Here is a 15959-nt window from a genome sequence, read left to right as displayed (position 1 = left end):
AAATAAATCCTCTGTAAAGGTCATTAATGACCACTCAGCTCGACTGATATCGCAACGGCGGGGGCGAGGAGCAGACAGAAACACGAAAGAATAAATAAAAAACAATTTATTTCAACTGGCGGCTTAACACAGATAGGAGCAGTCGGCCGGCCAGACGGAGCGGTGCAGTACAAAATAAATGCGAGTTCTTTTTACAATAGACAGCGGGCGAACAGACTCATTTGAAGATCTTGCCCTGGTTGAACTTGCGGCCCTGCTTGTCCTGACCGGCCCACGCGAAGTAGTCGTGCACCAGCTTCTTGGTCTCCTCGCTGGCGGGGTCCAGCTTCTTCCAGTCGTAGGACTCGTAGTCGATCTGCCAGTCGGGCGACAGCGGGAAGGCGAGCTCGTGGCCGCGCCACACCCACACGCCCGAGATGGTGGAGTTGTTGTCTTCTCCGAACAGGCACACGGACGCGAACGCTTGCTTGCGCATCTTGTCGAGGCGCTGGAACATGCCCGTGATGAGGTTGCAGCTCATGAACACCTTGGCCAGCTCCTCGGGGTACTTGTACTCCGCGTACCAAATCGAGTAGTTCTCGGGGTCGAACTTCTCCCAGAAGTATGGGATCGACTTAGCTTCATCCTCGTTCGAGTAGCAGCGTTTGAAGTCGTCCATGTTGAAAGTTCTGAAATACAGTAATTTTTTATTTAGATATATCGCGACGAAACTCGACGTCCCGATAGAACCGACACGGCGTATATAATACGCAGACACCTCATACGAGTCACAAACGTCACAATGTAACATTTAATTCATCGACATAGCAAAGGTCGGATTCACGCGCAGCAGATACGAGCGACACGGATGGCGTACCCTTTAGGCATGGAGTCGAAGGGGTCCTTGGACTCCTTGGGTTTCTCCTCGGGCTCGTCGTCGAGGGCGGGCGCCTCCTCCTTCTTCTCCTTCTTGGGCTGCTCCTTCTTCTCGGGCTTCTTCTCCTTCTTGGCGCCGTCCTGAAAACGGAGCACCATCGGGTTTAAGGCGAATATCGTCAAAAGTATAGTCCAGAACTCCGGGACGCCCCGCTAGTAACGACGTCCACGCGAAGAGCTCACCTTCTTGTTGGGCGCGAGGTCCTGGTACTTCTTGGGGTCGTAGACGGGCGGCGCGGCGCACAGCGGCACGGCGCCCAGCACGCGCGCCACGCCGGGCTGGTGCGCCAGCGTCGTGAACCAGCGCGACACGTTCTGCAGCGCGCCGCGCGTGGCGGGGTCCAGCACGTGCTGGAACGCGTGCAGCAGCGTGGCGAACACCACGATGTCGGCCAGCGTCACGCGCTCCGTCACCAGGAACGTGCGCGTCAGCAGATGCGCGTCCAGCACCTTCAGCGCCGCCAGCAGGTCCTGCTTCGCGCGCTCGACGTTCTGCGGCGGGAAAACGTCACGCTTAATACGTCACCCTCGGAAGCTCGGTAGGCGAAAGGGTTAATGTTGGATAAACGATAATAGCGATCCTGATCGAAGAAATAGTCGAAATGGGTCATATAATCGTACCTGTTTGTTGAACTGCATGATGCCGAGGTAGGGGAAGACCCAGGCGCAGCTGGCGGGCAGCAGCTCGCTGTCGGCCCACGAGGCCCACTGCCACACGCGCGCCTGTGTGGCCAGGTCTCCACCGCGCAGAGCGTTGTCGGCCACTGTAACCGACATAATTATCCAAATCGATTACAAGATTTTGAAAAAGAGAGATATGTACAAAAAGTTCATCAACCGCCATATGATGACAGTACATTACTTCACTATGTTAATGGCATGTATATTATAGATAGTTGTTGCAGATATTATAATTATGTGGGCTACTCTTGTATATAATAAATTAACAGATATGCATATTTTTTACAAAATATAATAGTGGTTGATACTCAATAATGCTTCAATCAAATAAATAGACCACCATTACATGTTAGTTATAGATATTTCATCACAAGTTTGTTATCAGCTGTGATAATATTTACTAAGGAATGACCCACTCATTGATCAATGTTAACCAACAGCTGTTAAACTTAATATAAAGTGAAAACCTGTAAAACTTCTAACATTACATGCCAGTAATACAAAGATATTTATTATTTAATGAGTCTGACTTCATTTCTGTGCTCTTAGAAAAAACGTTATTAAGACAAATTAACAATTCTTACTACTGACAGACCTATAAGTTATTTTTGGCAGCAAGCCGGAGTTACCATTACTAGTTATGTGATAAAACACTGCCTAATACACATTTGTAGGTTAGAATGTAAGAATACAAATTGTATCACTACATAAGTATTTCACATTAAAACACTCACCGTAATATGCGATAGCATTGCTTTCTGTGAGCAGAACTTTGCCGTCGGCACTTTCATAAGCTGGCACCTACAACATAATATCACAAATTACACGTCACCCTCACAATATGCCGACACACCGGAATTAACACATTTACATATTGCATTTGCACTCACTTTACCGGCTGGGAACTTCTTCAAGAAAGCATCTGACTTGTTTGTTTCACCGAACACAAAGTTAGGAGCTACTTTCACATCGGCTCCGGAGTACTGTGCGGCGATCAACGCCTTGTATGCACGGAAGTTTTCCGGATAAGTGTAAAGTACCTATAAAAATAAAGATACCACACGTCAATACTGATATAAATTTAGTTTGTTTCATAGTTGCGAGTAATTTAACGCATAGATTCAATAGATATTTCACGATAAATTTTAACCTACCCCGGCCGCCATGGTTGGAACTTCTGAAAGAGAGGGGGGGAAGAAAGCGGGACGGGAGGGGCAGCGGCTGACTTTGACATTGACATTTAATTTTGACAACCTAGCCATTTATCGTCCTTGTACGTTCCGTTTTTAAGTAATAATATCGTTAGCATAATTATTTCAAGTTTAAATGTAGATATAGAGAATAATAAACTAGAAAAAATGCAATCTCACGAATTTATATAAATAAAATCAAACGTTTATAATTATTTGCGAACAATATGTATCTCATAACTTTTAAACTCTCGCGTTGCATGTTTAATAGAATACGGGAATTAACGCGAACACGCATTTTACCTTAAAATGCCTAACTTATCTACTGAAATATTTACATATTAGCGTTTTAATTTAAAATCATTACCTACCTACTAAACTTAATCATTTCAAATTTCGTTCGGTACCTATCAAAATTAAAAACTGTGTGTCTTTAGTTTCAATAATAAATAATTTATGACATGCAAGATAGATGCTATTTTTAAAAAGACAAAAAGGTTGTTTAGGTACAATAAATTTGAAACCAAAACAAATCACTAAATTGTGTATTACTTTAAAGCACTTAAATAATTTTTTGTCTCTTTAACGGAAAGTTTTAATGGAAAGGGCAATTATTCCTATTATAAAAAAATATATTATGTGTCATGTTTGGAAGTAAAAACTGCTGCTGTGAGCATTAGGTCATAGGAATTACTTGTGTAATCTGCTCGGTTTTGAATTACCATCATTACTTACCTATCTTGGTGAACGTCTAGAAATGGCAAAACCTAATGATATTAAATCTCTCCTTTGAATCTGTGTACCAATTTATAATCTGTGCATTTATTTAGATCGATGGTGCGAAGGTGTAGTGCGCTTTCATTTGCGACTGAATAAAATTTGTGCTAAATTTTCGATAAATTGCGGCTATTGTTGATATTTAATACAAAGTTCATTAAAAACACAGAAAATGGTTAGTATAAATGTGATGTGCATGATGTTTGAATATGCAGAGATAAAATTTAGCGATTTTAGGCCAAAAGGGTCCTATTTCTCGAATGAAACCGGTGCTCACAATCTCAAAGGAGATTATAAATTCATTTTTGAAGTTTTTATGTGTTAATTCAAGTAGGGTCGTCATCTGTGTACGCGTCCAGTACGTACTGTTCTCACAAATAATGGTGTGCAAATGTTTATCCTTGCAGGGTAACGAGAATTCTATTCCCATGGAACTATGTTCAAACTGTGAGTATTGAACATGATAATATTTGTCTAACATCTCTTCTTTCCGATTCTAATCTTTTTATCTTTTCATTTAAAACTATGATATTAATTGCTTAGTTCTTGCCTCAAGTGTTCTAGAGATATCTTTAAGTAGCTTGAATAAAACATTTGGAAATAAATAATGTATTCAAATAAGGCAATAACGTGATCATAAATTGTTATCTGTTTTCCATGACCATAGTAATGAATGAGTTGCTTTCTATGTACTCTACTAACTGTGGCTAACACTGGCTCGTCCCCGAGCGAGCAGAGAGACCACCTGACATAATGACATTACATACAGTATGTGTATTGTGTAGGGTGTGCAAATAAAGCATAACAAGAGGTTTGTTTTCAGCGCGTGTAAACTGCATTGATTTTAAGGTGGAGAACTGTGAGTGTCGTAGTGTCACTCGCCTCCGATGTTCATCTCCATGTTAGAGTACCGCACGCACACACATTAGCGTCCAGAACAATTTTTCTGTAATTCTATGAACACATTGCAAAGTACTATCTTAACAAATGTATCAGATGTATGGGTGGCACGGTGGCAGTGCAATGTTACAATGTTACAGTGTTACCTGTCGTGGAACCTAACATTGTTCACTGCATTATTATATTTTTCAGTGCTGACAGTTTTTCATATTTTTTTAGTTAACTTGTTGATGGTTTAATACAATAAAGACAATGGAGTTTTTAGCAAATGAATATATATTTTAAAATATGTACAGTATGAGTTTGATATTTTCCTTGTTCTGTTTGTTTGTTTGCTTGTTACACTTGTGTTCTTTTGTATCATTTGTGTTGTACGGACAGTATGGACACACTGTTGAGATAATGTGCTGAATATTTGCATAATTCCTCTGCCTCAATGTAACATTATAGTTTAAAAAATTGTTCTGGATGAGTTTAACATAAGATCCATAGTTATGTTTTGTTAGTGCATCCCGCGTCACAGCCGCCTTCTAGTTAGATATTTTAAGCTATGGATGTATTAGATGCTACCATGAGTGTTCAGGCGAGGAATCTATGCAACCGGGAGAGAGAGGTCAGCTACTTGTACATAACAAACCCCACCCCTCTAGACATGCTGCTATTGGATGTTACTTCGTTTGATGCATACTTTATATGCTACTTTTCTAAAACAAAATATAAAGCTGCCCTCTTTTGTAAATATTATAATTAGGTTATTCAAATTTTTGTCTGTCAGTTGGCGGTAAAATAGCCATGACTGACTTAGAGCAGGTTTTACACTAAATGTTGTTTGAAATATTGTGGAAACATATCCCGAAGACCGGGCGGCTCGGCGGTGTCGTCGACGTGCTCTCGGCGCACTGAAATAGCTCCCGGCCGCAACGCTTCGCTTCGCTAAGTGTTCAGCGACCTAAAAGACTGACGCTTCGTCGCAGATTGTGACGGCATTAGCGCGTAGAGCGACTACTGTTTGTGATGCATTGACGCTGACCTTTTTCGTGGCTTGTGTTAGTTAATGTTGTGTGTGAGAGGGTCGGTGTCGCCGGCGGGCGGCGTGCTCGCGAACACGGCCGCTTGTCGCACTCGATATATCTGTACCGGGTCGTCGGCTGAATTACACGTTTCCTCACAACGTTGACGTTCCGACAAGATTTAGCGCCTTTTCTCCTCATAGCATGTCGTGGCAATTTGAACCAACAGACACATTGCAATTTTTTAGATTCGTAGTAAATAACAATGTCATAGCTGTACTATCACGTTATTGGACATCATAGAGGAATGTGTAATCAGCGGGCATCCTTAGTATTGCTTTGTATGTTATAAATAGAACGGTACAGCCAACAACGAAGGTCGATAAAAGTTAATCTGTGTGCGCTCACGTGTTATAATTTGCATTTGTTCACATTGTGACGTCGCCCACGTCGCCTGTAGCTGGCACTGGGTGTAGTCATTGTAGTCAAGTAGCGCGGGAGACGGGAGCGACGGGGCGTCGCGGCCGGGGCGAGCCGCGCGTCTCGTCCGCGACGCGAGCGCGAACGTGAGCGCGACTCGATCGCGGAGCAGGCTCTTCGTGGCTGACTGTATAATTAGTTGGTTCTATGCAAATGTCTGTGTACATACGACGGCTCCATCGCACGAACTGACGCATTATGCGATAACGCCGGGGCGGTCGTTACAATATTCATGGCCGGAATATATATTTGGGGTAAACAAGTGTCGCGGCGCGCTGCGTTGCACTCGCAGCGGGCAGGCGGGCTTGTTCACCATCTCATTAGTGCAGAGACAGTTGCCCTCCGACGAACTCTTTGTACAGACACTAGACCTGTATGTTTACGACGTTTACGTACCTACTTAATCTTTTGTTAGCAGTACACGCGTAGTAAATGTGTCCGTGTTGTATCGATATTACTTATTATGTACATTAACATTACAAACGATATACGTTAGGATTTATTATTTGTGAATGAACTGTATTGAGTAGTACCGTATTGAATGTGATGCATCTATAAAATGTCGCGGTGCATGCTGTAAACGCGACACGAGACGACGAGTCCGAACTCCGAGCGGCGGACGCGACGCACGCGACGCCAGAGGCCCAGAGCCCAGCGCGAGGTCGCTCCGCCGCGCCGAGGGCATCGGTGGTCGATACTTGTGTATAATGTATTAGCGCGAAGAATGCGATGATCGATCCGAGTAGAGCGCAGTAGGCTGAGTACAGAGTAGATAGCGCGGCGGGCAGCGGTGGTGTGATGTGTGATGTGTGCGCAGTCGACGCGGACGAGATCCGGCGGCTCGGCAAGCGGTTCCGCAAGCTGGACCTGGACAACTCGGGCGCGCTCTCCATCGACGAGTTCATGTCGCTGCCCGAGCTGCAGCAGAACCCGCTCGTGCAGCGCGTCATCGACATCTTCGACGCCGACGGGAACGGAGAGGTACGTGCTCACTCATTCACTCACTATTGCTCACTCATTCACTCACTGGCACAGTCCCATGCATGCAGACATTTATTACATACAAGCACATCATCATTTAGGCGGTCGCCACACCATTGCCACTGCATAGCGAGATCGCAAGTTCGATTCCTACATGAAACAAACGTAGGCGAGTAAGGAACTTATTCGAAATCAAATCATTTATTCAATTAGGTCAAATGCTGACACTAACGATAGTACCTATACAGAGTATGAATTTATTGTAAGAGTCATCTTTCGTAAAAATAGCCTGGCGACAGACGGACAGACAGTCCGATTGCGTACGGAACCATATAAGGGGATAGATGTTATTTGTGTGTACTGATGTTACGTATAGAATTTAGACAGTTCTTACGTTCATACTACTCACAGCAAGAGTGTGCGTTGTGTCGTACACCCTGAACTGCTGTTCATCCAGCTGATATAATCCGAACGTGCCTGCGTGTGTGTGCGTGTGTGTGCGTGTGCCATCACAATCATGTCACATAATGTTGAACCACTTGAAGCGGTGACTTGATCACAGACCGCGACTGTTAGCTAATGTGGCGTGAAAGTAAACGTTTTCGGAGTGCGGCTGCTCAGAGGCCAGCTTGTTGCAAACTTTTAGACTAGGTCAGTAGCACCACATTATTATGATAGTGTAAATAAAAATATTATGTCTTGGGAGTAAAGTAGTATCGTATCATAGTCTCACATCAAGCATGGCTTCATACGATAAGATCATATTATTTTAATTTTTTGTATGATATCATTCTTAAAGATGGTACTAATCAGGAACTACAATGAAACATCCTTAAGCGTCACGGTCCGTACGGTTCCGGTCACGTCTTTCTTGTCTCTCTTGTCGGCCTTAGCGATATAAAATTGAAATGTTTTGAACAAATCATATGTATTTATTATATAAAGCCGGTTGTTGCTTCCTTCATATTTCGAGTGTGTAGTACAGGTAGTACTGTCAGTGGAAGTTCATGAGTTAGTGGCTGGCGCTCGGTGTGCGCTGAATGTCAACTAGCGCGATACCTACATGTATTGAGATATTCAATATAGGTATACGTACATTATACTTATACAATGGCACACAGGCGTCGTGTTGAAGGCGGCTCGTAGTATTATCGCTGTGACCCCGATACTCGTAGCTCTTACAACTTTCGCGCTCATTACGTCCACGAGCGGGGAAGCGCATTTTACTATGTATCGAACTTTTGTGTCGCGCACCCAAGATCAGCTCTCAGCACGACCTCATCATGTTCATGCTAATTAGGTTTTCACTCTACAACTGAGCCACGGAAAGATACATCTTTGTCTATCTATAGTTGTCTCGTAAAGTCGTGTCCATGTTCCAGATAGTAACAATTTTCATACATAGTTGAGTCTCGTAAAGGCATTAACTTAAAGGAATTCGGTCGGATTTGCTTTATTAAATAAGAATTAGTAATCAAGGAGGCGAGTTGAAGCCAAACATTGACATAGTTGTCCAAACAGCGGTGACGTCACGGCTTGGAACATAGCTCCTCGCTTCACTTACATAGGTACCTACACGTATTACATTGAGAGCGCTGACATTTAACATCTCATGCATATTCCTACATTGTACTCTAGTATTTTGGCTGTGGTGCGAAAGGGGAAGATCACATTATACTGTATTTATAATTCGACGAAGACAAGTGGCCGGCAGTAGAAAACAAGAAGAAGGTCAAGAACAAACGTTTTCGATTTGGTTCCTTGGTTGTACGCGTTAATATGTAATAATACAATGATGATTGAATGATATTAAACCATCTTCGCCATCGGGGCTTGATGGTACAGTAGTAACTTGTGATATAAACTCTATCGACATTGCTTCTGTTTAACTTTGTCGCTATCGAACTTGGTCGTTATTGAAACGCCATTAGCTCCCCCCTGAGTCTGTGAGTTGTATGATCTTAACACTTCCTTAATCATAGAAAATAACGTTTTTTTTGTTAATTATCGTATAGTTAGTGGTCAACCTAGTGTCAAAGTTGTTCAAGCCGCCCTAAGGCCTTTAACGTGGCTTAACAACTGTAATCTCAATCATCAGTTAGCCGACTTTTGTACGTGCTCTGCGAAGTACAGGGACTCCTAGTTCAAATACCACTTTGCTCACCCATCTACGGAATGACCGCGCCAAGGTTTGCTTAACCCACGTATCGTTTACTGACCGGTAAGCGCAACTGGCTATGGGCGCATCAAATATGAAACCTACCGATATAAGCGCTCTATACACTGTGCATTATGTATTAGGTACGCCTAATCTTGTAGTGTAGCTGATGTAATTAAAAGCCAAGTCTCGGTGAGTCGTCATTATTGGTGATTAAGCGTCCAAGTATTTATTGATGTTGTGTTGGTGTTATGTGTTTGTTTACATGGCTCTGATAGCTGCCACCTGATCGCGAGTGATACCGAGCACGGGCCACTGATAACGCACCCACGATCTAACACACAACATACACAAATGTATGCGTTATCATCATTCTGCTGGTTGTGATTACCATTTACGATACTTTCTAAATATAACGTTTTAACACAACTGCATTGAGGCGCTCATAGCCAGTTGTGCTCATGGGACGGTTAACGATCAGTGGGTTAAGCAACCGTCGGCGCGGTCATTCTGTAGATTGGTGACCGCATAGTGGCAATTGAACTGAGCGTTTCCGTGCTTTGGAGGGCACGAAGAAAGTCGGTCCCGGTTGTAGTCAATTAAGATAACAGTCGTTAAACCACGTCAAAGGTCTATCGGGCGGCTTGCGTTGTGGCACCAGGTTGAACTCTTGCCATACGACAGTACAGAACATACTACTGCACAACTTCACATTGTTATGTGAGGTACTGCGTTACAAACAGGGAAAAAGTAACGAGGACCTGACATTTTAATAAACTACGATATGACACGACTTGGCTGGCGAGCTCTTTTCTATGCACTTGTAGGACACTAGTAAAACTTAGAACTAGAGTTGAATAGGGCACACATTTAAACTGTGAACATTATTTTGTATAAGACTTGCAAGTTGACATCGTTTAGCTTCGTCAGACATTACAATTACTTAGAACTCACCACAAACAATACAAATAGGTATTTCGTTGCGTAGAATTAATTATAACGTAGCATATATTGGTGATAGTCGTCGATGATGACACCATACCTACATATTTATAAATACTTAACTCGTTTTCACATGATCGTTCATTATTGACTACATCGTTTCATTGGTATTTTAGCACGCTATTTTCGGTTCGTGGATTTAACAGGAAATCCGTGTCAAATACGAGAATAATACGTTGATAAGAGAGATGGATGCAGTGGTGATAAGCGCGCTGTGGAGCTGTACTCTGTGTGCACTAGGTGCAGCGTGTGCCACAGACTAGCACATGACACACACGGATACAGACACTACACACACTGACGACCCACGCGTCTACACACATTATAACACTGGTTAATACTCACAATTAAAAGTAAGCATTCTTTTGTGAATTAGAAATGAATAACACCTTACCAACTTGACTCAACGGTTAAGGAAAACCTGAAAATACATGCTTTGTACCTACAAACTGATTGTCTGCAAATAGGGCTGTTTAGAAAAGGTTCAATATACCTAAGTGATCATTCATTTTGTGCTTAGGTACTAGTTTACCGTGTCTAAAAGGCAGTCCCCATTATTATGTCATGTGACAGACATATTTGTGTTAACATAGTTCTAGGAGAGGGTATGCTCTGAACGGTGTGTGTGTGTGTGGTTGCAGGTGGACTTCAAGGAGTTCATCCAGGGCGTGTCGCAGTTCAGCGTGAAGGGCGACAAGCTGTCCAAGCTGCGCTTCGCGTTCCGCATCTACGACATGGACAACGACGGCTTCATATCCAACGGTGAACTCTTCCAGGTAATTATACTTGTACTTCTAATGTTCATAATTATATCCTCCCGACTGTTTGGACCGATAACAGCTAGCCAACTGTTTTCCTCCTATACACAATACTTGTCCACTCTGCTCCATAAAAAGATGCTTAAGTAATCATCTGAAAACTATAATAGCTAAGATGTCTATATATATGATGTGGTCGGTAGTGATGAGCATTGTGCGTCTGTGTGCGTTGCAGGTGCTGAAGATGATGGTGGGCAACAACCTGAAGGACACGCAGCTGCAGCAGATCGTGGACAAGACGATCCTGTTCGCCGACAAGGACGAGGACGGCAAGATCTCGTTCGAGGAGTTCTGCAACGTGGTGGGCAACACCGACATACACAAGAAGATGGTGGTCGACGTCTAGGCGCCCCCTCCCCCGCCACCGGCCCGCCCCTCTCCTCACACTCCCGCTCTAGCTAGAACACTATTCAAATTGCGAGTCGGCCGCGACCACCCCCGCACACCCCGCCACCCCGAGCCAGCCCTCGCCGCCACCACGTACTTACTACAAGCAATTTTGAGGGTAGTCATATAAAAACTTTCGCTCACGGCGAGGCCATCTGGTCGATCATGCAAACTAAGACAAAAATGTATGATCGCGTTTATTCCCGTCGCTAGACACTAATAACGTATCTACCTATTATAATTACGATGTGTAATATTTTTTCTAAAACTTAGTTTGTGTACAAGTGAATCTGTGTGGAGAACGTTATTCTATATAAATGATATAATTACGCGTGAGTTGTCGTGTCGTGTGTGACACGACAGCGGTCACGGCTCACAATAGCCGTCATTATCTGCGCCTCACGTACTTACCGGCGATTGCATCGACTGCGGGAAACTCTCCGTTTAAATCGCTTAATTGTTTTCCTGTCGTCGTATCTCACGCACAATGTAGCACGGCATACATTAACTGGCCACATTTCCTGTGACACGTGTTTATGTCCGCGCTAAATATAACCGCGAACCAGCGATGTCACTCATAAACATTACACATACTTATTACAAAGTTATAAAGCACAGAGATACCGATCAAACCGTACCTCGCTTGAATTTAGTTTGTGACCCTGACAAGACATAATCGTACAAAAGTGACCAGTATTGTTGTCCAGTGACAGATTAGTGTTAGAAGAGGCCGGCAGATGGTGAGGGCTAGCGCTGGTGGCGCGGGGGGCGGGGCGGGGTGCGCCGCGACCGACCCGCGCTAGATCTATCGTAATACGTTTTAAAAATCTATTTAACTTTAAGATATACATACATTATATTATTATAGTTATACATCATTAGACGATCTTTATCGTAGTCGAATCGGACGTAGATTTTTTATTGTAGTTTTTTGTTGCAGTAATTTTAGTTTATTTTGTTATTTAGTATTTTATGAACGAGTTCGACGAGTTCATCTCACGGTAGTGTCGGTAGTCCACGTCTCGTCGCCGCACTCTCACTCACCGTCATATCACGTAGCCTCTCAGTGTCGCATGTAACGATGTAGAGGAGGGATTGTTTTATCGTTAAGACTAATCTGTGTATGGTTTGACGCCGCGAGCCCGCGTCCCTCCGCCCTCCGCCGCACCGCCAGCACCTAGCTCACTGACACCTCCAGCACCACCACCAGCTCCACCAGCGGCACTAGTCCCCGGCACACTGGCACTGTGGCGGTGACCCCGCGGCGGACGGACGGACGCATCATAATCGCCGTGTACTTTATTACTATACTTATTATACACTGATCTTATCGCCTTATCCGAATTTTATACAATTAATGAAGTTTTACGATTTTAGCTGTTTAGACTTGTATCAACACTCGATTATAGTGTAAGCGGTCGAGAGCCATGCGTGTACCGTCTACAGTTCTACACCCTCTCCGCTCTCTCACTCCATCCCTCTCCCTCATTCCTCGCCCGAAGGGGACCACACTATATGAATGGCCGCGTGCGATTTTGTGAACAACTATGAATACGTCACTACTACGCAGTATTTATAGCGATGCAGCGCTTCGCTTTTGTTGTGGGCGTGTGCTTCGCAGCTTGCGGCGGGGTGATATCGTGTGGTCTTCTGGTGTCGTGACGTCACGCAGGTCACTGACCGCCTGCTGTCGGCAGGTGCTCGACGCCGTGATCGCCTTCAAAGCGTACAAATGACCTCCGCCTCCGCCTCGCCTCGCTCCCGCCTCCGCTCCGCTCCGCTCCCGCCTGTCCCCCGCGACGTGGCTCTTCGGTGTGACGCCACTTATGTACAAATAAATAACTATGTATTGGAGTTTGTGTTTAACGCCCGTGTTTTGTAATATATACTGTATGTAGGAGTGTTTATTCGTTGATCCCGAGACGATATAGTTATTTATCAGAAGATTTAAATGATTTAGCATAGTTACTTGTGTTTATAGTCGTGTGTTGTTAATGGTAAGATATGTTCCCGAGTGGCAGCAGTCGTCGAGCACGCACGACCGCGCACGTGAATCTTGATGTCTAGTCACAGCTGTTGTGCATTACTATACTATACGAGATACGAATGATATGATACCTACTTCGTTAGCGGCGACCCGCTCGCCTTGTTGATACTTCGATAGTGTTACGAGTATTTATGTGATTCTTCGGACATATTGTGTCATCGTGCATAGGTATCGTCCACAGCTTTAACAAATTGAATGTTACATTAGCAATATACCAATTCTAAAGCCTTATACTTACTTACTGCGCGCCGCACCGCGCTGCACACGCGCTCACCACACACTATAATCTATATCTACTGCATCTTTCACATCACAATTCAAATACGTATTAGCCCACGTGCATTTAGATGCAGACAGAGATACATATATCAGCAACTGCTATAACAAGCACTCACATCAGAGTACTATGTTTTCATGAAGGGGGCGTTAGTGGCCATTCAGTGAATGTGCTGTGATAAGCAATACTGCACTATGGCGCGCGCGCGTGTGTTTGTGTGTGTTAGTGTGTGCAGCGCGCGGCGGCGGCGACGCTATATACTTGTAGGAAAATATATGATATACACTGTAAATGTTGATGTCGTGTCGTCTGCTCATCTCCATCGGTAGGTAGCGTGTCTTAATTAAGTCTACTCTAAAGTGAAACTGAACATAAGTTTTATTAAATTTTCAAATTTCAATGATTACGGTTTTTTGTTTTTATTTTACATCAATCCAACCCCTACATAAAAGTTATAATCCATTGGTGAGCAAATTAATGGTATTTTACTTGTTGTGCAATTGAACTGTGATCTATGCAAATTTTGACTGCCTCTGTGCCACTGTGGAACAATGGTTAAGGTCGCTACGCCGTACTGTTGCGTTGAGCGGTCGTGGGTTAGATTCCTACACGGAACAATGATTTGTGCGATCCACAAATAGTTGTTTCTGGTCTGATAGTACTTTGTGTCTGTTGTTAGTATGGTTGTACCCGCGACATGAGAGCAATATTCTTAGTATAAGATGTCAATTAAAAAAGAATTTACATTCAATATGAAATCTAAAGCACTTAATTGAGAATTTGACTGATGATTGCAATAAAATAGCAAGAATAATTAACAATTTATTAATATCCTACAATTATCTACTTAATTACAACTAGTTCTACACAAATCTGGTGGCTATTCCTAACAACTTGGTGTAATCTGCTCCCTTGGAGTGCGTTCTCTCCTTGAGTATGGTGCGCAGTATGGTGGGGATGGGCACGTGGATGCGGTTGCCCAGCGGAGTGCCATTGTCGTCTATGAGCACCACATTGTTGCTGTCGAACTTGGGAACCTTCACCTTCTGTGTCTGCTTCAATCCTACAAGGATACCCTTCTTTTTCTGACCTTTGATAGCTACCATCACTCTGTCGCCAATATAGCCCACACCTGAAACCAAACGAGGGTAACATTTAATAAGTAGTAAAGAAGAAGTCAGTAAGAAGTTGTATAACTTATGTCTTTTATTTTAATGAACAGGATACCTAGGCAGTTGCAACAATTATTGAATTATTTGGGTAAATATAGGCAATAGAATGTTTAATAACGTACGTTGTTTGTTATAAACGCAGATAACTTTAGGCGGCTTGCCCTCAGCCATGGCTCTCTTGCCAATCTCCGAGTTGTCCACTACTCGCAGCCGACTTAATAGTCTCACTTCGTTCATGCACGCCGTGGTGTGGAACCCGCATGATGGCTGCGAGGCGCTGATCTTGCTGATCAGTGATCTTAGCATTTTATTTCACTGTTTACCAAAAATATCTAGAAAGAAATAGTGAGGTTATGTTTTTGACAGATTGTGCGAATGACAGTTCCTTCGTAATGACTGTTACTCTATCGTTCAGAAATTGGAATATGTTTGGACTTGTGTTTCACATAAATAGGGCCTCTAACATGTTCCAATCCCGCCTGGTGCATGTTGGCTAGGTTATAGATTGTTAAAAAATATTGATATATACTAAGATTTTTTCTGTGGACTAATAATTATCTTTAAAAGCCCATTCGTTTTGTAGGCGAAACTGCCTAGTCTCTTCGCAGGTTATGTATCCTTAGCACATTATATTTGAATGCTCAAAATTATCAAACCAAATATTTAAAGCTGCTATGTAGCTGAATGAAACCCAATAATGGATAATGCTACATGCCTTATCCATGATTGATTGGATTCGAACCCCAGCTCAGTACAAAAGCCTATAACGCAATTTTTGAAATGCTTAGCGTATTGCCCAAAATAAGTTAATTTTTGACGTATTTATGATGATTGAGATTGTTGCAGTGAATTCTAGAGCATGCAAAACCATCGCTCCTGCCCTCGAGGCTCCACCCCTAGCTGGTCGTTTCCGTTACCTGTTCCACGGGCAATGGGAGTGTGGGAATTGACAGTGAGTGTACCCATGTATTGTGCTCAAAATGCCTTTGTAAGGGCTCCTACACACAGTGCCGGTGGCAGGGCCGTCAGGCGTGACCGCCGACTGTGCCGGCGTCATTTGTGTCTAGCATTCGAGCAGTAATGCTGGGTATTGTATTGATAGCTCTGCGCGGCTTATGCATTACTGCCGGTATATATGTAGTAGCCATAATAATAAGCATGAGG

General features: G+C 43.5%; 3 protein-coding genes across 4 annotated transcripts; 1 reads left to right on the top strand and 2 right to left on the bottom strand.

Moving 5' to 3' along the window:
* Positions 1-91: 91 nt before the first annotated feature.
* On the bottom strand, positions 92-2841 carry eEF1gamma (elongation factor 1-gamma). The gene is made up of 7 exons (XM_076120646.1): positions 2751-2841; positions 2487-2636; positions 2331-2397; positions 1537-1679; positions 1099-1407; positions 857-996; positions 92-668 (listed from the first exon to the last, which is right to left on the bottom strand). The coding sequence occupies exons 1-7, from the start codon at positions 2760-2762 to the stop codon at positions 218-220; spliced, it is 1272 nt and encodes a 423-aa protein (XP_075976761.1). The 5' UTR covers positions 2763-2841; the 3' UTR covers positions 92-217.
* Positions 2842-3537: 696 nt separating this feature from the next.
* LOC142977258 (calcineurin subunit B type 2) lies at positions 3538-14029 on the top strand. Of its 2 annotated transcripts, XM_076121039.1 has the most exons (6): positions 3538-3738; positions 3971-4010; positions 4387-4422; positions 6771-6934; positions 10736-10870; positions 11088-14029. In XM_076121039.1, exons 1-6 carry the CDS (start codon positions 3736-3738, stop codon positions 11256-11258), a joined length of 549 nt encoding a protein of 182 aa, XP_075977154.1. In that variant the 5' UTR covers positions 3538-3735; the 3' UTR covers positions 11259-14029. The 2 variants fall into 2 exon arrangements, with proteins under 2 accessions (XP_075977154.1, XP_075977156.1); XM_076121041.1 differs by lacking the exon at positions 4387-4422 and having other exon boundaries at positions 3552-3738.
* Positions 14030-14432: 403 nt separating this feature from the next.
* mRpL14 (mitochondrial ribosomal protein L14) lies at positions 14433-15178 on the bottom strand. The gene is made up of 2 exons (XM_076121042.1): positions 14918-15178; positions 14433-14755 (listed from the first exon to the last, which is right to left on the bottom strand). The coding sequence occupies exons 1-2, from the start codon at positions 15099-15101 to the stop codon at positions 14487-14489; spliced, it is 453 nt and encodes a 150-aa protein (XP_075977157.1). The 5' UTR covers positions 15102-15178; the 3' UTR covers positions 14433-14486.
* Between the last annotated feature and the right edge of the window lie 781 nt (positions 15179-15959).

This window comes from Anticarsia gemmatalis, chromosome 12 (assembly GCF_050436995.1).
Source record: "Anticarsia gemmatalis isolate Benzon Research Colony breed Stoneville strain chromosome 12, ilAntGemm2 primary, whole genome shotgun sequence".
Lineage (NCBI taxonomy): Eukaryota > Metazoa > Arthropoda > Insecta > Lepidoptera > Erebidae > Anticarsia > Anticarsia gemmatalis.
The sequence above is the reverse complement of the archived record's forward strand: the minus strand, read 5'-3'. Positions and strand labels throughout refer to the sequence as shown.

What these genes read in the sequence shown, in the direction of transcription:
- eEF1gamma (XM_076120646.1), bottom strand. An exon ending in TCATGCAGTTCAACAAACAG is followed by an intron (nt 1,408 to 1,536) that starts GTACGATTATAT and finishes TTCCCGCCGCAG; the next exon opens with AACGTCGAGCGCGCGAAGCA. An exon ending in ACCTCGCGCCCAACAAGAAG is followed by an intron (nt 997 to 1,098) that starts GTGAGCTCTTCG and finishes CTCCGTTTTCAG; the next exon opens with GACGGCGCCAAGAAGGAGAA.
- LOC142977258 (XM_076121039.1), top strand. An exon ending in TGATTTTAAGGTGGAGAACT is followed by an intron (nt 4,423 to 6,770) that starts GTGAGTGTCGTA and finishes ATGTGTGCGCAG; the next exon opens with TCGACGCGGACGAGATCCGG. An exon ending in CCAACGGTGAACTCTTCCAG is followed by an intron (nt 10,871 to 11,087) that starts GTAATTATACTT and finishes TGTGCGTTGCAG; the next exon opens with GTGCTGAAGATGATGGTGGG.
- mRpL14 (XM_076121042.1), bottom strand. Translation starts at nt 15,101, where the DNA reads ATGCTAAGATCACTGATCAGCAAGATCAGCGCCTCGCAGCCATCATGC. An exon ending in CTGCGTTTATAACAAACAAC is followed by an intron (nt 14,756 to 14,917) that starts GTACGTTATTAA and finishes GTTTGGTTTCAG; the next exon opens with GTGTGGGCTATATTGGCGAC.